Source organism: Fulmarus glacialis, unplaced genomic scaffold (genome assembly GCF_000690835.1).
Source record: "Fulmarus glacialis isolate BGI_N327 unplaced genomic scaffold, ASM69083v1 scaffold7556, whole genome shotgun sequence".
Classification (NCBI taxonomy): Eukaryota; Metazoa; Chordata; class Aves; order Procellariiformes; family Procellariidae; genus Fulmarus; species Fulmarus glacialis.
In genome coordinates, this window is record NW_009220009.1 from 37,961 (window position 1) to 65,896 (window position 27,936).

General features: G+C 38.0%; 1 protein-coding gene across 2 annotated transcripts in view; it reads right to left on the bottom strand.

Moving 5' to 3' along the window:
* The window catches only part of VPS41 (vacuolar protein sorting 41 homolog (S. cerevisiae)), a 107,251-nt gene that overhangs the window by 26,864 nt on the left and 52,451 nt on the right, over positions 1–27,936 (bottom strand). For both annotated transcript variants that reach the window (XM_009580587.1, XM_009580588.1), the window contains 9 exons: positions 25,023–25,142; positions 21,719–21,865; positions 20,452–20,518; positions 11,618–11,715; positions 9,145–9,274; positions 7,310–7,425; positions 5,664–5,720; positions 3,294–3,355; positions 2,443–2,524 (listed from right to left, as the gene is read on the bottom strand). In XM_009580587.1, the coding sequence (XP_009578882.1) occupies positions 2,443–2,524; positions 3,294–3,355; positions 5,664–5,720; positions 7,310–7,425; positions 9,145–9,274; positions 11,618–11,715; positions 20,452–20,518; positions 21,719–21,865; positions 25,023–25,142 (879 nt within the window). The remainder of the gene's footprint in view (positions 1–2,442; positions 2,525–3,293; positions 3,356–5,663; positions 5,721–7,309; positions 7,426–9,144; positions 9,275–11,617; positions 11,716–20,451; positions 20,519–21,718; positions 21,866–25,022; positions 25,143–27,936) is intronic.

A 27,936-nucleotide genomic window follows, 5' to 3' on the forward strand; every position in this document is an offset into this window, starting at 1 on the left:
TTAGAAGCAAGGTCAGACAAAAAGCACCAGAATCAGGATGCCTTTGTATCAATTCCTGAACCATGTGGTGAAAGTGACTTTAAATAAAAAGAGGATACTCTACACAGAAATATTTTCTTCCGTTGTTTCTTCTTAAGACCTGCTTTCAGACTTTTGATCAATAAGTATAAGGGCATGGTATACACAAGAAAGTCCATATAAAAGTTGACATGAGATAGTCTAAAATAAACTCAAACCACAATTATTTATTCCTCAGAGGATGCCTATGAGATGAAAGAGGCTGTCTGAATAATGCTGCTCTATGCTGTGCCCACCACAGTCAGGTGAAGTCTTTCATGTGTCCTCTAGCCAACATTTGGTCATTGCTGCTGCTGCAAGCTGATCATCCTGCAACACAGCAGATTCAACAGAATGGAGCGTATCCCTCATGCCACAACGGCCAGCACTTGCAGAGTTTGGCATCTTCCTCCAAATCCGCCTTCATCAGCTACTTGAACTGAGACATTGGATTTTATACTGAACTTGAGCACAAGCATGTAACTCCATCAAGCCACCGCTGCTGGAGGAGGAGAGGAGCAGATCATTGCAAATCTTAAAACTGCCATAACAAGGTTCGCTAGAGGACATTAACTGAAGACAGGAGAGACATCAAGATACCAAAATGCAGCCTCTGGTAGCCAAACAGGACCTTTTAGTACAGAACACTCAAAACCTCTCTAAACCCACAAGCAAACAAACACCACACACATCCCACGAGCTTTGACATTGGGGTATCACTAATTAGTTCCTCTGCAGAAAGGGAAGTTTAAACCTTTAGTTTTACTGCCACCTTAGTTATTGGCAAATCACGTTATATTGGAAATGTCAGATTTCAGGCAACAGCTTATATGCAGTGCAAATTCTTTAAGAAAATTCCCTTTCGAAATACATTTTGTCTCCAAATCTCAAATAGAGTCTCCTCATCAGGGCTTAAAGCCGTTATAGCCCAGTTACACTATTGTATTTAATACCTGCTGGTTGGGTAAATAGGTAAAAATTCCAAATAGCATACAAGTGACCCCAAACATTTCAAGAACCGCTTCATTTAGATCTGGCTTAACTTAGTTCATCCTTATGATACCCAGGTATTTTTAGGAACTTGGGAAAGTTATATGCAATTGAAATAGTAAAATAAGAAAGGAATCTTCTAGAACTGAAGCTTAAAGCTGAATAATGTAATGGACTGCATCTTATGTTTTTCTAAGTCCGCTTTCAAGAGGCTGAAAACAACCAACTGTTTAGAAAGGCAGTAATTTAGCAGAGATGTTTTTGCAGCAAACCTGCAAATATTTTTATATTTTACAGTCTGCTGGATGACATAAGTGGAGACAAGAAAAACATCCATTCCAGACACTTGCATCCAAAAAACAAGATAAACCCAAAAGGACTAAGAAACAGTGTATCAAAATTTCACCTGTACCTGCACTCAGGTCCTTTAATGGATTGAAATAAAGAGACAGAAACATGAGATTTCATCTTCCAAGGTGGCAAAGAGTGTACTGAAACACTAAGAACTCATACAAAAGGCAAGGCTGTTGTCGCACTGGCATGGCTCTAAAACAAAAGCCAGACATTTCTGAAAACCGTAATGCTGAAACACTTTCGTTCTTTGAACAGAATTAAACAGCTCAAAACCAGCAAGGGACTGCATGCTGTGAGATCTTAATAATATGTCCTTTTTGGCTCATTGAGTTTGAATAGGAAGACATAAAATTCAGAAATAAACATACACACATTATCAAAGGGAGTGTGCATAATGTTTTCTACTGGTTTGGCAGTGACAGTGCTATAGCCTTATGTCCCGGGCAATTTATTAACCGAGAATCTCACATTAAACGTGTACCATTACAGTAGCTGGCTTGCAACCAGGGAAAACACAAGACAGGGCAGACCGCTGGTCTTTCTTGCCACCGCTTCTGGTCTTCCCTGTTGCTTTGCAATTTAACCATTCTTTGATGCTTAAACCTGTGGCTCTGTTGCAAGGGACTTGGATTTTCAGGAAAGGCTGACACTCACAGAGGCTATTTTCTTTAAAGCTGGGGTAGGATTTTTCAGGACATACTGAAAAGGAGTGAAAAGTAAATGGGAAAGACGTATTTAACTGTGAGCATCTTTGAAAGTACAGGCCTTGGGGATGGGTCTTTTACCTGCGGGCTGTCAACAAGTTAAAAATAGGTAGCCGAGTACCTATGCCTCCAACCCTGTTTTGAGGCTTGCTAACATATACACATCGATCTGAATGACAACTGCACAAGTAGAGATCTGGGACAGGAATTTCGAGGGCAGTGTTATATCCTCCTACCACACTAGTGCCATTAAATGTGATCCTTTAGATACTTGGTCAAAACATGCAGGAAATACAGTATGCCAATTACTTGAGTTCAGAGATACAAATTAACTTACCTTAAGCTGACCTATTTCTTTAAACTTGTAAACTTCAAATTCCCAGAGTTCTGTGTTTTTGCCAAGAATCTTCTGGCACTTTCTGGAAGGAAGATGAAAGGGGAGAAAACAAAAGTGGGTACACAGAATAATACAAATGTAACAGCATTACTGCAAGGATTCCTTTCTCCTTTCTTCTCCCTATCAAGACACTTTCAAAGGTCACTTATTTTGGCAACCATTGCTTCAAGCAGAGTATGCCAGGTACTCCTCCTTTCAGATCTTACAATTTCTTTGCATCCAAGAGGACTAGACTGCTTACTATGCATTCACCCTGATTGATTAGGGCCACATTAGCTTTATGAGTGAGATTTTTAACTCTCAGCTGAGTAAAATTGAGCATTTAAAAAGACATGATTACACATACATATACATGAAAACACAAATATTAGGTAATTTCTGATCCTTACTTTAGATACCCAAATTTGATATTTTTGTTTACACCCACGTAACCACAAATTATTTTCTGATGGTCTTACATGTAATGACACACTAATAAATTTAAGATTATCAACAACCAAAGAAAACCTTAATTTTGAAAATCTAGTGTGACTAAAAAAAACAAGGCTTACTTTCAAAAATATGTATGTCTCAATTCTAATTAAACTTTAGAAGGATTACAGTAACTTTTGGATCACTACAGGCAAGAAAATATAGGGCGCACTAACACATCTGTATGTTTTGAATCTTCAGAAACTCCAGAACACACAGAAACATCAACATCACAAAATACTTCAGAATCAATAATTTGCTTTTGCTTTTTCTTCACACAAACACACTTTAGCCAGCAAAGAAAATCTTTAATATGTTACCGAGCAGCCAGGTCATACTCTCCTTTCTCCACTAGGTGATTTATATAGGCTAAGCCAATGTCCTAAAGGGAATAAAAATGAGGAATTAGTTATAAAAGTTTGGAAGTCAAATACTTGACTGCCACAATAACTATCATTCCAGTTGTATGCACCGTTGTTAGGTCAAGCACCAGTTCTCCTTTAGATGTAGGGCCCACAGACCAGTCAACACAAAATGCTTGCCTAGACCACTCACAGGTTCAAATTAAGATGCTCTTTTAAATAATTCTCATAATGACATTGACACTGGGAATACTGTGCCACCTCTACATATTAAGGATTGTTCAAAACACTAATGCAGGCACTGACTGATCAGCTGTCTCAAAAATAAAACCACCAGCCACTGTATGAGACAACTTCTTTGTCAACACAAAGTTTGCAGAGGGGAAAAAAGTTGATTAAGAACATAAATCCTATTGCTGTTCCATAAGGTAAAGGAATTACCGAGAATTTAGCAAGATTATTACATATTATTACATACTAAATTCCCCCCTCAAGCGTTTATCACACAGGTCAGCTGTAAAATTATTTTGGTAGGCATTTAATAGATTAAAATTTTGGTGAAACAATCATGCCTTCTGCTGTAATACCAATGCTGGTGTCAAGGCCAATGCAGTCCAGTGTACCCCCTGCAAAATTTAAGTATCATATCACTAAAAGCACATTGTTTCCAGAAAAAAAGAAGGTTGTACAATGAAAAAAAAACAAAAGTCCTTGTTTCTTACAAAAAAAAACCATTTGGGTCTTCTGAGGTACTACATAAAATTTTTGATCAAAATCAAGGACAGTACTGAGCGGAGCAGAACATGAGGTACCTAACAACTTCAATTGTTCAATCTACTACAAAGTTTAAAAAAAAATAATGCATGCACATACACCAGATTTTAGGACTTCATTCCACTGTAGGAACCACCTTTGTACTTTCAACTTCACCATTCTCAAGAATGAAGATTTGTGGCAGTCGTTTTCTCCTGTGGGCCAGCTCCCCAGTGAGCAGAGAAGACAGTATAAGAAAAGGAGCCATACATCTGTGGTTGTTTAGAACCTTTGCATTCTGCTCAAGAAGTGCAGAGGGGCAGCGATCATTACTGCAACCTAAAATATCCCCAAGACCACCAGACTTTTCAGGTGGTGTGAGTGTGGTATCACTGGTCTGATTGCTGCTGGGCAGTGAAAGCATGAGTTGTTTTAAATTCCTGTACCACTAATCCTTCACTTAGAGCTTGATGTCAAATTTTTTTCCCTCAACGCATTCCATGGGTTTTGCATTAGAGACCAAACACTCAACAGTTCTGCTTATATATATTCCCACACTGAATTTCATCCTAGCGGAGCAAATTTTTGCAAACCAAAAGAAAAGCTTTCCCTCTCCCCTCCTATTTTATTACCAGGACCTCCTTTAAGAATTCTTTACGTCTTTCGCAAGGGTCACAGAGCAGCTAAATCACACAAACTCTGTGATAGGTGATGGCATGCCATTAGGTCTTGATTCCACTTCTTGACTCACAAGAAGAAAAGAATTTTTAAGATACACTGATATACAGTGTGCGTATTATAGCAGTAATCTGGCTAAAAATTAAACACATCTTCTAACACTTTGTACTTAAAAACAAACTTCCATTTAAAGAAGCAGCAGTATTAATGAAATATCAATGTGTTCACACTGAGATCAATTTAAACAAACAAAAAAAGGGCTAAAATCAGTGATGCTTTGGTGGCTATTACATTATCCCCTCTCTTTTGTCTTAAACATTGATACCCTCTGCTGCTCTGTGAAGGGACTATAAACATGGAAAATAGCTACACAGGAGAAAAGGAGCTTAACTATGTAAAATAATGAGAATTGCAAAGCAACATGAGAGAGCTAGACGTGAAACTGCAACTGAATTTCAATAGCATTTAAAAGGTCTTCCAATCACACCTTTTAAACTCCTGCCAAAACCCTGTCACATGTACAAGGTAAAAGTTAGAGAGAAATGTGTCACCCTCCCCGCCCCTAATCTCTAATATTGTAATACTGTGTGTTACTTGAAACAACAGCAAATTTAACACAAAAGTAAAAGAAAAAAAAAAAAACATCAGCGATCACAGAAGTGCAATTCTCTTCTTTTTAATGTCAACAGCACCTTCACAAAATCCAGATTCTTTCGTGTTTCACACACTAACATTCCTGTTCTTCAGCCAAACCCAGCAAATCGAATGCTAGTTGGAGTATGCCTAACAGCTATTGTCTGGTGCAATACAGAGAAATACCAGAACGTATTTGTAGCATCTCACAGCGTTCTAAAAGAAATCAGATCTTTTGTTTTGAAAAGAAGTTTTGAGACTTACCAAAATCTTGTGCTTTTTTATGGTTTTCTGACTTATCTCAGCTGCCATCAAAGCTTCCTATATTCAAAAAATAGAAAACAGATATACTAGCCAAATACACTAATTTTCAATACAGAAAGCTCTGGAACTGCATAAATCAACTATTTTTCAGAGCAGGGTGTTTGAAGCACTAGAATTTTTAATGCTATGGTTGGATGAACAGCTTTGAATTCATACTGAAACAAAAGCAGTCAACCAAAGAGAAGACTACTTTTGTTTCCATCTGGGTTCACTCCACATTACTGTATTAGGATCAGATCGCAAGATTACAACGAAACAGACAATGCAATCGCGTTGGATCATTTTCAAATGAGAACCCTTCGCTACCAAAACCTGCGAAAAAAGTAATCAGGAAAGGGGGTGGGGGAAGGCTACCTTCCACTTCCCCAGCCCAAAAGTCTTCTCCAGTCAGACTGATTTATATTCAAGTGTCATTTGCCATTCTTCTACTTATTTCAAATGCACAGAAACAAAGTTGGCACTTTTACAAACAAAATGAAACCTTTAACATACATCATAACACAGAAGCTATCTACCACCTTGAATGCCTTTCACAAAGGCACATGCACAGCTGTCACTTGCAAATTACTGGAGTCTTCAGGGACCAAATGCTGTGATTTACATAAACAGCAAAACTGCACTCATCATATGAGTTTGCTATTCAGATGCAAAAGCATCCGCAAGGATTTAAACAAATCTGCATGAGGAATATCATGATTGCATTAACAAAAGGAATATGTGCTGAATGGCTTTCCCACATTTTTTTATTTCTTATAATGGACGTCCAACAAATAACACATAAATAAGAATTTGCAAGTTACTTTATGCATTGTAACAAGTGTTCTAAGTCATTAACTGCAGGACGTCAGAATCCAGAACACTGGGTGCATGTTGATATTGCCTGTAAGAATTTATTATTATAGTTTTAGGTGTTTAGATATACATGCTTAAACACACCAATATTTATGCAACCAAATACTGAGCTGCTTTTTTCCAAGGGAGCTGTGTACCTTTGTTTTTTAACATTGGCTCTGCTTTTTTGTGAGTAACACAACTTTCAGCACCAATACCTACAGTTCGAGCCCATATTATTTTACTTTCAAAAGCTTCAACACTGAAGGTAAGTAACGCAGAGCAATGCACAGTACCCTAACACAACCTTTTCATTCTATAGTGGAAGCGATATAGCATGGGAAAAATCTAGTATTGCCCACCAAGTCCATTTCCCTTCCCTCTTTAGTTGGGATAGATCTAGAAAAATATCCACTTAACTCATTAGTTAACTGTTCTGCTGATTTAAAACCGAAAACCAGCTTTAGTAATTTTCAGTGACAGCTAATACATTTCATATCTGATGCTGAGAGCAGTATTCACAGCATCTAATTCACCTACCTCACTTGCGTGCAATTCAGACAAGTTGTTTCAGTAGGAAGACTAACGCTCCAGAGAGATGGAGAGATGTATAGTCAATTCCTACCCTTTACAAGCATTTAGTCAATGAGTGTAGGAACAGAAACTATCCAATCCAAATGACCTAGCAAAGTTCATCATCCCACCCCAATTTCCAAACCAGGAAAGCCTGAAGGAAAGAATGTTGTAAAAATTACTTCGTATTTCTTCTTTTCAAGAAGCCAGTCAATGTGGTCATCTTGGTCCCGCTCTTTAGCCACAACAACATCTCTTGGGCTGATGATATAAAAAAGTGATTCACCTTCTGAATACTCTGTAAATGCATACACAGTGTTATTATATTTTCCTTAAGTAAAGTCCTGCTTTTTAGTACACCCTTGAGGGGAATTTAAAAAGAGGAGATGCAAGGAAGACAGCAAGGCTACTCCTGCAGAACATGCTTGTTTGGGAAGCTGTATTATCCAATAAATTAAAACTGGTTTAAATGGCAAAATAGCTTTCAAAAAAAATCACTACAGCTTATTGCAAATTCTGATTCATCCACTATGTGTAAACTTTATGATGGTTTAGAACACATTATTTTACTTTTAGAGGACTATTACACTACATAGCCTGCAATAAACTTATCCTCCCCATCAAGGTCAAGGCCATCAAAAGCATAAACGATAGATGCCATAACCCCTGGGGACACAGCACATCACTACAGCAACGCATTTGCAATGCTACAAGTTAAGGTTATATGTATAATGCATTTGCTTATACCATAAGTCTTTATTTTTCAGTGAGCTCAAAGTAAAAATATACTTAAAGGTAAAATCAAACACAGAAGATGACTGTTCAGAATAGTTATTATTTCCACAGAACCCATGAAGAAACACCATCAATATTTTGTAGGTACAGGAAAGAAAACCATCCCCCATCCTTTATCTGTATCTATACACGCATACAAACACACTCTTGAACTGATAAGCAATTCACAAAATAACGCTTGTTTTAAAGCTATCAAAAAAATTTAGACTTGTCAGATTAACTAGAATATTCATTAAGCATAAAAGTACAACTGTGGGTATCAATGTTCTGCTTAAGGACAGGTATAAAGAAATCCCAATTCTTTTGATAGCAACAGAGATGTTTTGGAGATCAGGAGGAGATATACTATATTTCTAGTGGCTTAAGGGCATTGATGTACACAAAGAGGCCTGCCAAGCCTATGATTTGAAGCATGCTGCCAGAGAAGATGCTTAAAAATCAGATTCATGGATTTTAAAAGCCAGAAGGAATGTTTCTGTATAACATAGGCTATATAATCTTCACCAAGGAATCCTGCATCAGCTTTGCCATGCATCTTTCTGAACTACAACACATATATTAGAAAACCATCCCATCTTTTTTAAAAGACTGGTACATATTGAGCCAGAGCCTAATCACCCTGCCTGTTACATAATTAAACCTATCTTCTAGGCTGAACTTGTCAAACTCCAGTTTCTATTCATTACATTTTACCATTCTGGGGTCTGTTATATGCCGACAGCTTTGTCAGTACAGGGAAGCTAAATATCAGTATGCCCCTTTTAAGTTGATCCAGGTGCACCTTACTGTTGAAATGACATTTATTCCATCTTTGTCTCTAAAGCAGCTTTTCCAGACACTGTGTCACTCATTTCACTATTCCTGAAGCCCTTTGTGTCCAAAGAGACACAAGAGCTCCTACGGATCACATGTTGAATACATCTCCATCAAAGATTCTGCCTTCCACAATACCGGACATTACATGAGATCTATATTTCTGCCTTCTCCAGTACATCTGACTTGATAGATGGCATTACAAATCATGATGTTTAAATATACACATTTGTTTTCTTTCATGTGACTGGTTCTTGTGGATTTCCACTTTACAATTCAGTATCATAAGCAGTTATAGACAGTTATTTAAGGAGATGACATAAAAAGGAAAAAGGAGGCTGTCTTCCCAAATCAAGTCTTTTTTAACCAAGTTATGAAAATAAAACAAAACAATATTAAGAACACCTACCTAAATGATAATCTCTACATTCATTTTCCTGAAATCCTCGTACTGTTAGTGCATCAGAAGAGATCTCTTCACAGGACTCAGGTAGGGGTTGTACAATATCCAATCTAGGCCTTGCACAACACTCCACTTCCTAGAAAAACGCAAACACCTTAGTTGCATCCTACATGCCAATTGATGGTGATCTACAAACAAGGCTGAAATTCAACAGCTGCAAACATTCCCAAAGGTCCAGTACTTTGCACTGGCTACTCAGTTGTGAACCATACAAGTTGCAAAGTTGTGCTCCACAGAGTAGCTGTAATCGCATCTGAAACATGAGGGAAAGTTATTTCTGCTCTTGGCTTGCTTCCCTTGAACAGATCAGCGCAGAGAAGGAGGTTTAGACAAGACACAGGTCTAACCCTTCCCCTGAGTTTGCTCACTATTTTTCTGCTCTTGGTCACAGAACTTTTCAGGGTTATCACAGACAATCAACCATTGCATTCAATAGCAACAGAACAATTCAAGACACATACTCAGCTGGGCTCAGGCCCTGAAGGACAGAGCTCTATGAATGAATGATACTCTGGTACCAAGATGAACTTGGGGTTTTTTTTAGCTGGCGTTTAAGTTTGCACTTTTAAGCGTCCAGCAGCAGTAGGGAAAAAATTAATCTGAAAATAATCTAAAACCCTTGCTGTGCTGATGATCTTAGAGTAACATGAACTTTCAAGTGCAATGTAGGTGGTTATGGTAAGATGACATAATGGATTTTCATCTTCTATCCAAGGGAAACTGCTGTCTTCAACTAGCTGTATTTTTAGTTAAGTCAACGTCCAAGACAATCCCTTATTTTCTACTTCTGGCTGTGAATTATAACAAAATACAGAAAGAAAGAGCGAGGAGACATATAAAATGGATTTACACAGCTCTAGCGTACCCATTCGGCAGCAGCACTACTCAGGTCTTTTCTCAATTTAACTGTTCCAGTGCAGGGGTTGGGGCGGGGGGGGGCGGAATCAAAGCAAGCCATGAGTTCAATTCTGATCCAATTGTAACAAGTAGGAAGCTGTCGTTTGAAAGCTGTGAAATCAAGCGTAGGAAGAACAGTGTTCCTCACAACCCAACAGCATTTGTAGCGAGCAGCACAGGCTCCACAGAGCCAAGACACTAAGAGAGGGGTTCCCACCACACCAGGGCACAGACATGGTGTCAGGGAGGAGAGTTCTTTTGTCTCCTTGCTAGTTACCCAGAGGACTGAGAAGTTATCCAAGTCCAGCATTCAGAGTTTGTTTAAAAGGCTCATTAAAAGCAAATACATGAAAAAAAACCTCTTTCCTATGTTCTATTACCATTATATCACCTGAAATTCTCTTTTCATCTTTCTTTCCTGAAGCAGTTAGAATGTCTTTAACATTTATCAATCAGTACCTCCTTTATACTAGCTCCTTTCCCATGCTACTTCTTCATTAACAGTGGCTTCCCAATTTCCTTGCTCTCTAGCATTTCAACCCGCCTTTTCCTCCCCCTTCCTTATCCTATTTGTCTGCCTCCTTTTCTTTCTCCGACTCTCCCGCACTGGAGGACTACTGTACCATCTCTCTAGGGAAACACTGCTGTGACATTATTTTTCTCCTTAATATAAATAAAGAAATAATAATCTGACATCCTGCAGCAGAGCTAGAAGCTAACCCTATTGATTTCAGTAGGCTCGAGCATTTGTTTGAACCTACAGCATTTCATTGCCTAGCAACTTGTGCACCCAGTTGCTTAAGGTTACTATGGTGATGGTTGTCTAATGCAGACGTACTATCAAAGAGATGATCAAGAGCATCTGCCATTCTCACACCGCGACTTCAAGGATTTCCTCCACTACCTCGCCTTTTATTTGGCAATACGAAATAAATGTCAGAGACAGACACGGCACTCGCCTGTGTGCAGCAAAAATGGCTGACATGAATTCTAATTTCTACCTATCTACACACGTATCTGGGTGTACACAACTAAAGGTCTTGGAAGTGAGGGAGACAATGGTGCCACTTGCTTGCAATCGTGCATCCCACCCCTGCCACAGTGACTCCTATTGCTTGAGTTGATCAACTTCACCACTCATTTCTTCTAAGACGCAGTGTCAGCAAGCCCCTCTTATGGCTAAAAAAGATCCTTTATTTCATCTGGCGCTGAAATAGGAGAAAGAGAGAAAAAGAGAGAGGGAAAAAGAGGAATGAAAAAGGAGAGAGAAAGACGGTCTAGAGCCCTTCTCCACTTCCTGCAAGAAACAAAGGAACCCAGACAGGACTTCTGAACGGTAAGTACATCAGTCTTCAACATCACCTCCACTGACCTTATTTTATAGGTCAGAGAAGTTTCAAGCACTGTTCGTTACCAGCAGACAGCAAATTCTTTCACAGATAATCAGATCTACGTGACTAGTTTAAGCCCCAACTCACAGGGCAGTTTAGTGCTGTGAACCAACTGTAACAAAAACAATTACCATTTTTTCGGAAATCTCCTTTACATATGAAAGTATAACAAGCTGGTCGCAGAGAGGCGCAAGTCCACTGATATAGAATTCGGTGTCAAACTGGAAAACTGAAATACAGGAAAGACAACAGATTGTTAAATAAATGAATGTGTATGAACTACTCCCTGAGAAAAACACTAAAACACAACTAATTTTCAGTGGCAATCAACAGCATGCAGTAGCACTTCAGAGAATGAAGACTCAATACATATAACAAACCTACAGACTTCCCAGTTGGATCAGCAAGATAAAAAATTACATTTAACAGATTAAATTCCATTAAAGCTTGCAAGAAGAAATGTTTGTGCTCCAGGACATGCTAGAGATGAAACATTTGAAATGAATGGTCAGCCTGATTTTCAGTAATCACACTGAAAAACAGGAAGCAAAACCAAAAATAAACTCAATAAAATAGGCAATAAATAGAACATCTTCACTGGTCTGCATATTCGCAGCAAGTTCATGTGGCCATAAGAGAATCACACCTGCTACACCTATTGGTATGATATATGAAAACACAAAGATCATTATTTATTTATCATCACTTTAAACATCACAGGATGATTTACAGATACCCTCAGTACAAAGAAAACACACGGTTAAATAATCCCTTTTCATAAAACTGAAAATGTAATTTCCTAAAATCGAGACAGTTACGTGATGACTATTTTGAGAAAGAGAAAGAGAGCTGAACTGTATTTGCAAAAAGGCTCATGAAAGCAGACCTCTGCCACAGAAATAGCTATTTAGTTTTATCCTGCTGGATTTACAGTGCAGACATTCAACATCTGGGAAGCCCTTTTTGTGGGCTCCTCTCTCATGGGGCTCAAAACAGGAATCATCCAAGTGCTTATATTAGAAAAACTTATAAGCTTTTACAAAAGTATCAGATGCATCATCATCTTCTCTCAGAACACGGCTTTAGGAGAATCTTAGCATAAGGAGGAAAAAAAAGTTTCCTTGCTTACTGCTTAGCATGCAACATTACTACTATCTACTGTTTACTAAAATAGTTACTAATTATTTCAGTAAAGCAAAGAGAAAACGCAGCATAATGACACTAAAAATAAAGCTAATTTTCTTTAGCTAAGCTAATAAGAAGGAACAGGAGAAATAATCATCCTCCTGCTAAAGGAGAAAAAAATACTGTCAAGTAAAGTACAGATTTGACACCTGTCTCTCAATGAATAAGCAAATACTGTTTTTCTCTTAATGACTGTTGACACTTTGACATCACTGGGGAACCAAAGCACGGCACAAGAGTAGAGCACTCAATCTATTCTAGGAGAGAATAGGTTCACATTTGTAATCCTGTACATAATTATTTTGCTCTAGCCTGCAAGACTGATGAGATTACTTCGACTGTGTCACATGTTGCTCTGAGTGATGATTTTAAACAAACCATGTCAGAAACATTTACATAATATATCTTATTCCCAGTTTACCATTTAGTATTTGGCATTTTAAAAGAATACGGAAGGCAGGAGGAAAAACACGGAAAAGAAAAAACCAAAGTCAAATCCATAATGCTGGCTAGAAGGACAAGCAAAGAAACTTTCAGCTTTAAAAATTGACAAGAGAAGGCTATCAAAGGCATATAAAATATTGTGGTTTGAATTTGGAGAGGAAAACAGTGTGGTGAATGGTACCTTTATAAAGATTATGAGGACGGTTTTAAAAAACCATGTGTGTTTCTTTGACTTTCACTGGAACTTTAGTTCCCTTGCCAGTGAAAATGTTTGTAACATCCACAGAATGGTGTATTTCAGTAGTACTGTTGTGCGAGACAAAAATAAATAAACAAATAAAAATCATCACTTCAAGTTTTGTTCTTAAATAGTTTCCTTGGTTTCACTTTCAGCTTTCTCTCAGCTCATCCTCCTCAAGAGGCCTTGTTGAAACACAATGCTCTAGCTCTGCTGCTACAGCCTTGAACAAAGAATAGCTGGCATAGACAGTGCTTCTTGACCTGATAAAGACCTTTGATGCAGCTAATCAAAAAAGTTTTACTGAAGAAAATTACAGAAGTCATAGCTGCACAAAACACTAATAGGTTAATTTGACTTACTCTCTGGACACTTTGTTGTGATGAAGGGGGAAAAAAATCCAACATAGAGGCATTGCAGAAATGCTGTTAATTTGAAAAAGATCCAAAACAATTAAAACATAGTATTGAAGTAAATGGGAATGACTGAGGTGTGGCCATGTGTCACGCATGTTTATGCCTGTCATAAGAGAAGATGGAAGATATGCTGACAGTGGATCTACTCTTATGTTCAGCACCTATGTACAGCTGTCAAACAAATTACCAGGAAGCAAAAAGAAGAAACCTGTAAATCTTTTTTTTGCTGTTCATTAAACAAAATGTATGAAATACACCACACTACAGAAATAAAACAATACATGCTACCTTTTTTACCCAAACTCCACAAAGCAACTTGCTCTGGAATTTAAAGAGCGGTGGACTGAAACTAAAAGAAGTCTATTTCGTTTAATCAAATCTCAAAAAGCAGCCCCTGCTTTTCCACTGCAGGGGAAAAGAGTGAAATTCTGGTTACAGTCAGAGGTTTTGGCCATTGATTTCAATGGGGCCAAGGTTTCAACATTGTCTTTTGGGAAAGTAAGCAGGAAGCTGAACTAGCATGCAGAGAATTAACATGAAACTTAATGTGTGGAGAAAAAGAAGGATTTTTTGGGGGTTTTTTTCTAATTCCATATGATACATGAAAGAAATGGAAAAGCCAACACCCAAGCTAATTTTTAGCTAGCCCACTGGTATATCAACAACAGCGGAGCCACAAAGCACCATGAACTGGCCCACCTTAACTACAACTCTGGTGCACTTTTAGTTGCTGGGGTGATGCCACTACGCATTCTCAAATTACCTTTTAACCAGCTACTTCAGACACATCTGCAAAATTTGCAGTCATTGCTGTATGCCACAGTACAGCATACCCTTAAGTGTTTTCACTAGTGCTTTTACTGGGCTAGGTTATTCATGCAAAACAAAATAGTATACAAAATGGCATGTTTTGATTAGCTATGATCATGTCCATGCAGTTGCATTTGATATAAAATATAAAAAGACTTTTTTTTTCTTTTTTCCACAGTATGTGCATTCAGTTCCAGCTAGAGGACCAGAAAAGGTCCCATATAAGTATCACTTAAGCTGTCTTTAGATGAATATAAGCAAATCACAAAGCATAAACATATATACATGCTATATTTTTATTGAAATAAAAGAACATTCTTATTTTTAGGTGTACTATCCAACATAATCCTTGAAGAAAATACAAATCTCGTATTTTTTAACATTCATATTTTTCTCTGAAAATCTTCATATACGAAGACCTGCCCCAGCATTTACTTATTTCCTTACAATGCTTTCTATCTCCCATAAGACTCCGCAACAGCCTTCATATATTCAAATTTCCAGGGCATATATTCAAATTTCTACCTCTGACTAGAAGCCTAAGTAGAAAGCTCAGGATGTGCCCAGTTAAAGAAATGTCAACTGCAACTCAAAAGGAACTGTAAATTTCTGGGGAGGAGCAGTGAAGCAACCCACATGAAGGTCCTTTATTTGGGCCTGAATATCCTTAGAACTCCCTGCAAATTTTCTACCCGTACTACTATACGTGAAATCAAGCAACTATTTACCTAATCCTGTACATATTTTGGCATTTTAATGGACTATCCTTTTCCTTGAATTTCAGTAGGAAGAGAAGTAGGGTAAGACTAAAATCGATGGCGGGTCCTATACATCAATGATTAGCAAAAATTGATGCTTCCAAACTTGGAATTCACACCCTCTACTATTTATTTATGTCCCGGCTTCAGTTGGGATAGAGTTAAATTTCTTCCTTGTGCTGTGTTTTGGATTTAGTATGAGAAGAATGTTGATAACACACTGATGTTTTAGTTGTTGCTAAGCAGCTTTTACACTAGTCAAGAACTTTTCAGCTTCCCATGCTCTGCCAGGTGCACAAGAAGCTGGGAGGGAGCATAGCCAGGACAGCTGACCCAAACTGGCCAAAGGGGTATTCCATACCATATGACATCATGCTCAGTATATAAATAGGAGGCGTGGTCCAGGAAGTAGGGATCGCTGTTTGGGGGCTGGGCTGGGCAGCGATTGGCAGCTGGTGAGCAATTGCATTGTACATCACTCATTTTGTATATTCTACCATTATTATTACTATTTTCCCTTCTTTTTTCTGTTCTATTAAACTGTCTTTATCTCAATCCATGAATTTTACTTTTTTTTTTGTTTTTATTCTCTCCCCCATCCTGCTGGGTGGTGTGTGGGGGGGTGAAGTGAGCAAGTGTCTGTGTGGTGTTTGGCTGCCTGCTGGGTTAAACCACAACAGTCCATAATCAAAATGGTTGAAAAAGTCATATTCAAATTTATTTTTGTTTGAATGTTGAAGGTCCAGAAAAGCTTAGAGAAAATTTAGCAACCATTAATCAATCATCCTATATATAACTTCAAATGCCACACAGCAAAGAGGATGAGCATTTTCATTAAAGCAAAGCAGGGCAATGAAAATGACACTGTTAATTGAATATGATAACTGAATAAAAAAAACCACCTAGGCTTAAAATCAAAACCCTGTAAAGCCTCTGTCACTGAAAGCTGTTGCCTTACTGGAATGCAACACAGAATGGAAACGAGCAACAATTTTGCTACTAAAACAAAACAATTTTTCTCAATTACAGTATCACACTAATCAGAAACTTAGGAAAAAAGCTCACTACCTCATCATGCCAGTAATCATTCATCTGGTGAGGTAACTCTTTCAATTAAATTAGAAAAATGTTTTGTCTACTGAAGGCAGTGTTACAGTTTGCTGTTTTACCTGCAGTCAGGTTGTGTGAAATAGAAGTGCTACCGCGGTGCTGAAATCATCTTACCCCTATTCCATCTCACACAGCAATAAACATCATCTTTAGAAATACGGCAATTGCCTATACAACTCTCTAGCTCAGACACACACAACCTTTAAGGAAATCCCATGGAATCCTTGACGACAACTGGAAAGTCAGGAGCTTAAGTTTCAAAGGTTCAAAGTTGATTTTCTGAAAAACTCTTTTTTCCATTACACACAGAACTGAGAAAACTTTGTTAACCAACAGGGAAAATATTCAGGAGTCTGATAGTCTTGACTAATTTTATCAAGAAATTTATAAATGATCGGTTTGGCTTGTGGCAAATCAGGATGAGCAAAAGACTAAGAGGAATCAGCTACATAAATGGGTTGGGCTTTTTTTCTTCTTTTTTTTTTTTTTTTGGCAATTTGCTTCTCAGAGTGTAGCAGACTTGGTTCAATGAAATGTTTGCATAAATCAGCATATACAGTTGATGACATTTAGTCACAGTTAATTTCCTGCTCATCACATTCATTAATTAAGCTTTAAATTCTGTGTATATAAAGAGAAAAATGCTGGTATGGTAGATCCCACTATCTCACTTTACAAACCAAAAAATAAATATTCCCATGTTTTCTTTTCAGATAAAAATGTGCAATCTCAATGCTTGGTGGTAACTTGCTGTGCAGTTACACCACTATTCCCTCACAAAACATACAGATGTGTTGTTACAAGCATATCCACAAAACATGTAATTTTTAAACCAGAATTCTACTTTGTGGGAAATTTGGGGGAATGCAGAGAGGAGACAAGTGCTCAAGAGGCATTGCTGGCTGGCTGGCACCTGGAATTAAGCTGAGATTCCTCAGATAAAATTTGGGCTAAAATAAATTGAATAGGAAGTCTCTAATCGACTTCAAGTCTTGTACTGACTTCCAGTGTTAATCTCTATTTTCCACTATCATTAACAACCTGAGTAACTGAGGCAGAGATAAAGTACTTCTCTATAAAAGTATATAAAATCCCAAGCTACTTGACAAGGCCATCGAAGACTAGATGCCCTGTTTCACTTTGAAAAGGCATCGTATTAACTGCAAAGTGCTAATTAGCTCTTTAGCAACCATTCTTCTCGCGGGCTCCAATTGAGGACGAGTTCCCTGTTCAGACCAGAAGTCGTCCAGCATTACAGCTTTTGTACATGCATCAGGAGTGAGTACAGAGGTCAAGCACTCTTTAAGAAGGATCACAACGGCATTTAGTCCACGTTAAGCCTGTAATTCAATACCAATACTTTCTAATCAATACACTACTTCACAGCGGTAGCTGACAGAGCTAAACTGATAGGATCTCCTCAGCTGACATACATTTAAACCTAAATAGAAACATTTCACTGGAGTTTATCGTCGACACTGAACGAAGACCCACATAGGCAATGAACTGTAACATATAACCAGAGACAACGGAAAAGACTACTGAAGAAAAGCACCATTAATATACTGAAAGATGTAAATAAAATCAGCAATGCCACACGTGAGACCTGTATAATTAATCTAATTTCTCTTACATGTAATCACGGCATTATCTTCTTTAAAATAATACAGCTAGAAGAGTTCAGTGGTGTTACTTTGCCACATTATGGGCCATCTGGTTTAGCATCACAGTAGATACCACATTTATTTCCTGCCTCAGAGTACATACGGCTATGTGTCAAGACAGAATCAGAAGATGAGGAGAACCTTGTTACACAGGATCCTATGTACCTAACTTGCAATGCAGAAAATGCTCTGTTTCCTTATTCACTGGGCTGCAAACCATTGAAGAAACATTTATGATCTACTGATGCCATCATGGTTTACTATGATATTATTGTGGAACTTTGAGGTCCTCAGAGCTCTAGAAGAGCATAAATCTGAAACCGCTGAGATATGAGAAAACACTATATTGTCATAGGCTCCATAGGTATTACCTGATGAGCATAGAACAGAGTATGAAGTCTCCTACTTCACCTCTGGTTTTGCAAAATTGTAAGAGCAGGAAGGAGAAAAAAAACCCACCACCACAACCAACAACAAAAAAATTAACATGACAGAAGTTATACTGTGTTATGGGTTTCATTTTTCATAAGCATGATGCCAAGATGCTATGAGCCAAAACATCTAAAGCTATCCTGCCACTGAAGGATATTCTTGCCTTGTGTAAGTTCTTTACATTATGAAAGTGTATCAGCTAACGCATCCACTTAGGATATTAATGGTCTTGCAAAAAAACTATACTGGCTGCTGGTCTGCCCATTAATAATATCAGACCTTCCAGCTATGCCTTTGAAAAAGTTGAAATAAAACAGAAATAGATACTATGGCATGACACACAGCTCTCAAGAAGACCTTCTATGTGATTACATCAAAAGCTATTGTAATATATATTGGGACTTGAACAAATAATGTCTCCCTCTTCTCCCTCCCAATCTAATACCTACGTTCCAATGAGTGCTGCTGACAGCATTTGGCAGAGCTGTTTCAGTGCTTTGACCTGAAACCAGAAAGAAAAATCTCAAGCACATTGTTAACAGATTAAGTAAGATAAAACACCAGTCCTCAAGAATACAGAGAAGATTTTAGGCTAAAAATTGTAAGATGAAAAAGTTACTTCCACAAAAATCTCTAACCTTCAGGTCTGCACCTAAATAGTCTGATGACAGATTTTTTCTTTTTTTTTTTTTTAAATGAAGTTCCAATAGACAGTCACGTAAGACTAGCTCCCTTCACATAGACACATTATAGCTGAAGTAGAAGTTGCCTCGGTTCACTTGTCACTACGTAAACAACCCCATTTAATTAATTTTTAAAAGCTACTTACAGGTACAGAAAAGATTATATAAAAGATCTGAGGCTAAAACTCAGGACTGAACTTCTCCTTGATAAAATTATCTCAAATATCCTAGAATTCCACTGCCAATTATTCTGTTGGGACTATGTAATCTTAAACCACAAATAGCTTTCAGGTCTCAGTTAATTGTCAGGCATGCCACTGTCTCTCAGTATTCAGAGTTCCTACAGGGTTTAACAAGTCTCCTAGTTGATTTTCAGAAGCGATTTTAAAATGGTTCTTTCCTGAAATCAGAAAGCACCATTCTAATGTAGTCTACAATCTCATGTCATGACAGTCAAGACAAGGAAGCACCGAAGTTTACAAACTGCTGTCCACTCCGGTCTGCAGAGTCCCAGAGGGCCTGTTTATCTTCTCAGCACTACCTCTGCATAGATATTTCCTTTCCCCAGAAGAAGCTTCTGGAGACAGTTGTGACTTTTTGTTTATGTCCCCTCTTCCCCTCCAAATTTCTTTTGAATTCCACTTGACGCTTTACTTAATACACAGGTTTTGTCAAGACCTTTTCTATTAATCGGCAGTAATGAAATTTATTCACATCACCTAAATTAGACAAATAAGAAAGCAAAGGAGAACATAAAACACAGAAGCAAAAAAGGCAACAAAAAGAAATTCAAATCAATTTTCTAGCACTATACCAAAGACATGCTTTAAAAAAAAAAAAAAGAGAAAAAAGTTATGAGCAGTATAGTCAAACAACACATAATCGAATAAAGTAGCGTCTATTTTCTCCTACACTGATCATCATGTAACCAAGATGAAAAATCAAGTTCTCTGCAGGAATCTGTGTGAAAGGAAAGTTAAGACATCTACTGTTCACACCAGGATCTCTGATTTTAGATGAACACAGAATTTAAGACTCTACGAATACAAAAAAAACAACTATGCAGGAGGACATTACGACAACCTCATCAACCAAAAATGAGAAGACATTTATGTTACGACTACATGTTGCCTCTGAACTGTAACAGCTTTTTCAGGCTAGAATGTGAAAACAGACCTTTAAAGCTTATATAATTTTGAAAAAGTGCGCATTCGTACAGTCATACCTATTTCCACATAGCGGTTTGGAAGGTCACGCATTTCACTGGCATGCCGTTCTTTTACTGAGCAAATCTAGGAAACAGAGATTTGGATCATTATGATGAACAAACTGTAATTCCTAAAATGATACTAACTTTTCCCAGAAAATCCTTTTCTTACTGAGGCATTCTCAGACATGCATTTCTGTATTTTGGAAAACACAGGCTGTAATACAGTGACGATGCATCACTGAAGAAGAAAACCAGACAGGAAAGTTGTAATGGTATATAAATAAATATTTAAATATGCTGGGAGAGGAGAAGGAAGACGGACCACAAGAGAGAAATCTGAAAACATCTGCCCACTATGATTTCTTCATAGTAGCGTATATGTGAGTTTGGTTTTGGTATCTTCTCACACTTTGTGTTTCATTACCTTACAATTTCAGTAAGAATATGCTATTGCAACTCCCAATAACAGGAGGAAAGTATGTACATATAAAGAAATGCAAACACCCAAATGTTGTGAAGCATGCACAATACAAGGGGGAAGACAGATGCTAAACTTATGACAAACCTCCTCATTTGTAAAACTCTAAGTTTAATGCTCCAAAAGCTTTTTACGCTTCACCTACGTCACTTTACCCTCCCTTCCCATCTACTCCTACCGAGCGCTTTTAATTTCCCACTGTGCAGTGATGTAGCAGTCTGTTATTAGAAAACAGCTAACAGGCTTGTAACAAACTCACGTCAGGTACCGGTCTAAGCAAATCATAGTCAGTCTGCAGCGCACAAGTTCGAAATCCCAGTTCCCTACTGAAAGCAGAACAAAACCCCAAGCAGCCTGTCCCTCCACCCTCCCCCTTTTTTTCCATAGTTGACCGAAACCATGTGGCTGTTTTAGAAGTCACAACCTCCTCAGCCCCCAAAACAATCCCCTCCAAAAATACCTCACGGTAAGTTGTTCTTCCTTAATGCTAATCAAAATAAATTAATTCAAGAGCCCACTAAAAGCTTTCAAAAGAGGAAATCTCTCCAAGGCACAGAGGAGAGAAGTGTCCCTGAGGATTACATTCTCTGCGTGCTCACACACAGAGATCTGTCTGACCGCTGGGTGTCTATCACTCCTCCTCCTCATGAGGGTCAGTTCAATGACATTTCTATGGCAGCAGGAGTTCTGCACACTGTAGTCAAACCAAATTCTATTTTTTTCGATTGTCTTTGCTTTTCAGAAATAATCCTCTGTTTGTCTGTGATAACAGCAAGCATTTATTACAAAGACAGGTAATTGCACCTTTACTGAATTTCCCCAGCCAATAATCAGTGTTAAATTATCCTTCCAGCAAAGGCTGCAGGGATACATATCTGGGCGAAGGCTTATGTCATCTCGAGGCACATTGGTAATTCTTTGCTTGGAGATCATGTCAAGTATCTTCACGCCCTGAAAGTTTAAATACAAGAGAACTTCATTCAGTATGACAAACTCCTACTCACCACATCCCATATTATTTTGTACACTAAGGCAGTCATAGCAGTTTATGGCATAAGTTTCAGGGTAGGGCTAACCGTGCCAACATAAAAAGCTGTTGATACAGAGACCCATCTAACCCAGGAGGTGACAAAAGGAACGAAGGGATTAGAGTAATTTAGATATTTTAAGTTCACATTCCAAATGAAAAGATACAATAAGTGAATGAGTGACAGATTAGCAACTCCAGTCATGAACCAGTTCAGCTTGTTGGGCTGGTGCTACTACTGGAGAAATGAAAAAATCCCAGCTCTTCTACAACAGCCCCTGCAGAGAAGCAGAAATTTCCACCTTGGAAAAAGAAAATACGTGAAGTCACAGCTCATTAGGATAAATGAGGCCAATCTGTACTTCTCCAGAAATGCATTTCTACTCTTACATTAAAAGAGAAAAGCAAGCATGTTTAAATGATGCTTGGTCTTGTATGCTGAGATTTTTCACTGCCTCCTCAGGAAATCTCCTAAACTAACAGAACAAAAAGTTTAAAGAAAGGAAGATTAAAGTCATTTGAAAGAAAAAAAAAAAAAAAAGAGCCATTAATCAGATTTTTCCATGCCATTTGAAAAAGGTGGACTATAACCTTTCCAATAGCAAAATGGAGATTAATTTCATGTTAAGTATGTTCTTAGTGATTTAAAAACAAAAGTCCCCAAAATAAAACAAAGCATTTTAGTAGATATTTCCTTTAAGCTCAGTGAGCAGAAAAAAATAACTCTCATGATCACAGAAAAGAGGATGGAAGGGACCTTGAAAGGTCAGCGTCCAGTATGCCATTCCATGTTAGGATTCTTCTAGTGACAAAACTGATTTAAAAGATTCCCCTGCCTGTTTCTGACCCCCCCCACTGCGAGTTTCTATGTCCCCAGCTGTACAGATTCGACAGTTTGTAAGTCAGAGTCTAAACATGGGGGTCATGGTCAGCCAGGTTTTGCATTCTCTCTCCCCCACCACCCACCCCCCCCAAAATCACAAGGAGCAGTAAGTGGTATGGGGATGGTGGGGGTGGGCTGGGTTTTTTTTCAGTGATCTTTGTCACTGAAGAATTGTGAGCATGGAACACACTCCTATTGGCATCTCTTAGGTTAACAGCCATCAAGGTTTCAGAAAAAAACTTACACACAGCATCTGCAACGTACAGAGCCCAGATCTCTGGGTAACATAAACAAGGATCTTATGCTTTGTGTTTTCTAAGCTTATCTGACAAAATTTGCAGTCTTGCTTGAACTGCATTTTAATAAAGTTGTCTTTTATTAATCTTACCACTTTGTCTTCAAGGATGATTTTCAGATAAAAGTGACCCATATCACACCTTCTGTTTTTTCTACAAGGCAGCAAATCCTATATGGGATAGACTAGCTTACGTTTAAAGTGCCTTTCAAACCAATAGCGTAGGATCATCTATAGTTAAAAGTATGCCATTTGCATCATGAACCAAAAGGACTTCCAGAGTCAAGGAAGGAAGGAGCCTAAAACCTGTTCAAATGGGAGCTAGGCAGCCTAATGTCTCTAATGATTTGGTCCTCAGGTGTCTCAGTTTGTACAACTTACACTCTTGGCCATGGAGGAAGGAGAAGAGGGCACAGCAGCAAACATGGGTTACCTGAGCATCTGACAAGCAGAATTAGACCTTGCCTAAATAACCTGGAGCCCATCTCAGAATATCCAATGTCTAAGAAGCTCACATAGAGTGTGCCAAAAAAAAAAAAAAAAAAAGGCATAAGAAAATAAAAACTAGGTAGCCACACACAGACAGTAAGAAGCAAGGCTATAAAATATTTTCTCTGACTTTGAAAAATGGAACACAAAACCTTGCTAGAGGATGGAGAAATTTTTAAAAAGGTAAAGGGAGAAAGGAAAGGCCAATAACCAAATATATTAATCTTCTGGAGGGCAAGTGTCATTTCATTTTTCATTGAAAGATAGGCCCTGACCATGGCTTTTTGTCTCTGACAGATGGCTCTCAACATTTTATTAGTATTCTGTGTTCTGATGTGGCACATCATTGCTAGGGATAGCTCTCCTCAACTGTCCTATCTATTCCCAGCAGATTCACCTAGAATATGTATTTTAATTGTATGGCTCTTGAAAAGAACAAAACCTTCAAAAGAGCTAATGTTAAGACGATCAAGCACTCACTGAAGTTTCAATTCTAATGCATTTATTAAAGGGAAGTAAATAAACAAAAGTCCATCTCTAACAATTTCATATCAAACTGGTTTTGAAAGGAATAAAAGAACAATGGCTTTAAAATATTTTAATAAATGCTTGCCTTTAGGAGGGAAAAACAACAGAAGGAAAAAAGCTAGTGTTTCAGAAGTACTTTCACCACATTTTAAAATAAGAGTTTGGAATTTAGACATGATACACACTTAAAAACATATCCCTCACTGCTGAGCTTTAAAACACAGACCTTGACCCATCAATTAGATATACAGTGGTAGGTGAAATACAACACTCAGCATGAAAGCAATGGTTCTCTTTAAAATATGAATTACACTTAGAGAAAAAAGGGCCTATTTTCTCTTAAGTCTAGCCTTTTCTAGTGGCCTACCAAAATGAAAAATAGTAACTATCATTTTTTATAATCTGCAACATTAGAAGCGCGTATGATAACGTCACTTCAGTACAAATTACAAAATCCAGACAGGTTTGGGGTTTTTGTGGGGGGGATGGTGAGGGTGGTGATGTTCTTTTTTTTCTTTTAATAAAGAAGAGTTACATTGGCATTCCTTCCTCAGACAGTTTGCTTCAATACATTGCACTGGTCAAAACTCTGCTAGACAATAGTGTACAGTAGCAACCACCTCCAACAATGGTATGTAGAGCTACTTTTCTTAATTTCTTCGGAAGTGGCAATCATATGGAAAACACTGACCAGCCAGCAGGAAACGCCAGAAGAAATGTCTACAAAGAAATGAGATCCAAAACACTATCCTTCAATGCCTTTTATACTCGATTCTTCAAATGTACCATTTTTCAATGGAATATTTTTGCAATTAACATTGAAACATTTCAAATAGTGTAACGCAGGGGTATTTTTGTTCATTTAACAGAGGTGACAAACACTTACCATATTATTGGCCCAAGCAATTAAGTGTCCTCTCCATTTCACATTTCTTATATTTCCTTCCCCTTCATGTAAAACCGAAGGCTTCCATCTATTCATCCAGCCTCTCTCATATAACAGCAACTATGAAGAAGTGCAACAAGAAATATTTCTGTGACACAGCGCTGTATGTAAATATGGGAGGTATTTTTTTGCTTCATTATCCCTTACTCTGCTTGGATTCAAGGGCAGGGAAAAATACACACCTATCACAAAACAAAAGCAAATACAATCAAACATTTTCGTATAATACATATACATTGAGAATCTTGTATACTATAGAATTCAAGTTACTTTAATAATAGTATTAATAAGCAAGCCTTCCATCAAGTTTCTCCAAAGAACGGTAAGTATAATTATTTCCATTTTAAGGTTAAAGAAATTAAGGCATTTAAGAACCTAAGCCTATACCACTAGTTACAATGCTTCAGAAAGCTGGTAAAGAAACCAGGCTGCCTCTCATCTATGCTCTGATCTCATGACAGGCTCCTTCTTCTCTCCAAGAAACAGGTAGTCGAAGAAAATTATCGAAGATCCCCAAGCATGTGACCTTTTGCTTGGCCCCATGCCAAGGGGCCTTTCACATGCTACAGGGCCTTCCACAGGGCTCTAGAGATGCTGTGTGTTAGTCCCACACGTGCACACTGCACTGTACCACAAGTGCTGCTGACTGTAAAACTTGTGTGATTGGGAATCCTAGGTTCTGCAAACAGGGAAGGTATTTTAGAATATCTAAATGCATAGGAGATGTTATGAAATGCTTTGCAGCAGCAAAGAAAAACCCAACTACATGCAGCCAGTTTGCACAACAGTCCAGCTCTTTTACCGGTTCCTATATGGTTTCAGGAAGTTATTTAATAGGATTGTAACACTGAATCACTTTGAGTAATGCAAAGTGCAGCACCTGGAGGGATACCTAAGTAAGAAGCTGAAGCATCTACGAAGATCATACTCTAAGGTACCAGTCCTGCCAACTTTTGCATGAGTACACCCATGTACAGACACATGCACAACCTGAACCTGAGCTCACGTGAGTGCACAATGACCATTAAGAGGTGTAAAATTGCTACCTGTAAGGACTTTTACCATGCTAAAACCTAAATTGAGTACCTACGTTGCTAATATTTCCTATCTAAGATCCAGTTGTACATGCTTTTTTATATATGGTTGCCCCCGGCCCATATTTGCATAAACAGGTCAAATAATAAGACATGAGTTGTTCAAAATAACATCTTTTAACAAAATAAGGGATTTTTAATGGCTATTACACAGATTGTCTCTCTCTCCTAAAGCCACAAGATGGCACCAAAAGACAAGTATTTTCTCCAAAAGTTTAAAGCAGTCACTATCTAGGATAGTCTATCAGAAACTTTTGAGTGAAGAGCGCTGCAGACATCAAACTTCTCACTCAAGCGTATCTTGCCACTTTAACCCCACCCAAAATGACTCTGCTTCCTTCACATAGCTCACATGAAGGCCCACCTTTTAGACAGTCTAGGGTTTTTTTTTTCCACCTACGAAAGAGCTACTCAATAAAACTCTTAAAGAATATGCGACTTTACAGCAACCAAGGCATGACACTGAAAGCAAGCGTAACATCTATGCTCATAAGGCAGTGCTATACAGAGGAATGTGCCTTGGCAGGCTGGTAGGTGGATGTGAAACACAGGAGCAGCCCTCAGCCCAAACTAATTAGCTCCACTCAGAAGCTGAGGATGTCATTAAAACTAAGCACTGTGCTGATCCAGACTTGAAAACTACTTTTTTCCTAGTTCACGAACTCGCAAGGAGAGGCTCATTGGAAAAAGAACTGTCACTCGGATGCTTCTTTCAATACAGTCCAATAAACACAGCAGCAAATACATAGTATTTTCATCTGAACTTACTGGACGAGGCTGTGAAAACTGATGTGGATGATGTGAAAGGTTAAAACGTGCTGATGTCAATTATATTAACTGAACTTTGAATCTTTTCTGCTTGTGAACTGAATTGTGATTTAAGTTCTTTTATTACACACAAGATCCAGAGCGAGCTTGGAATGACACTTTGCAGCTATTTTGTTACTGTTCATGGTTCGTGAACACCATGCTTTTTCATGACACTCTACTTGAGTAAGAAGCTGCAAAGAAAATAAATAACCTGAGAAAGAACTGGTGAGGAGAAAAGAAAAAAAAAAAAAATCCCGCTTCGGTCTATGCTCAACTCTAAGGACATGCTTAATTAAATTCTCAGACCAAGGCAGTAGAAGACAACAGTCCGATATTGCCTGTAATAAAGATGGGAAGTGAATCTGAATCACTGCAGCACCCAGAATTCCCCATTTCATATCAGCAAGTGCAATAGGTCCAACACTGAAGCCAAAGGACACGCAACATTGTGGCTTCAAAAAAAAAAAAAATTTTCATCTCAAACTATGCTTTACTAATTTATCTGCAATGGAATTATCTGCATTTTATTGATATATGATGTGATTTATTTATTATTTCTCACAGCAATGACAACTGGAAACTAAGTTACTGAACCCAGAACTTTGCTATGTGTTGTGGAACTGCTATCCACTGAATGCATCGCTCTCAAAATAAGCAGCCTAATTTATTTCTTAGTATTCCTTTCTGTCTTCATATTGAAGTGTTTATCGCACCAGAAAGCCATTTAAAACTTCAAGAGAAACTACACACATAACAAAAATCCACCGTTTCTGGAGGGGTTCCTCCTACCACCTCCCTCTCTTTTTGGTAGGGGAAAAATATTTTAGGGCTTTATTTCCCATAAATCCCGTATTTTGGCAGTCAGCATTCACAGTACTTATATTTCAACAGCAGCCACAAAAATAACTTTCTTGCATTCTCTGCAATACAGTTTATATTTTCCCCTTTTT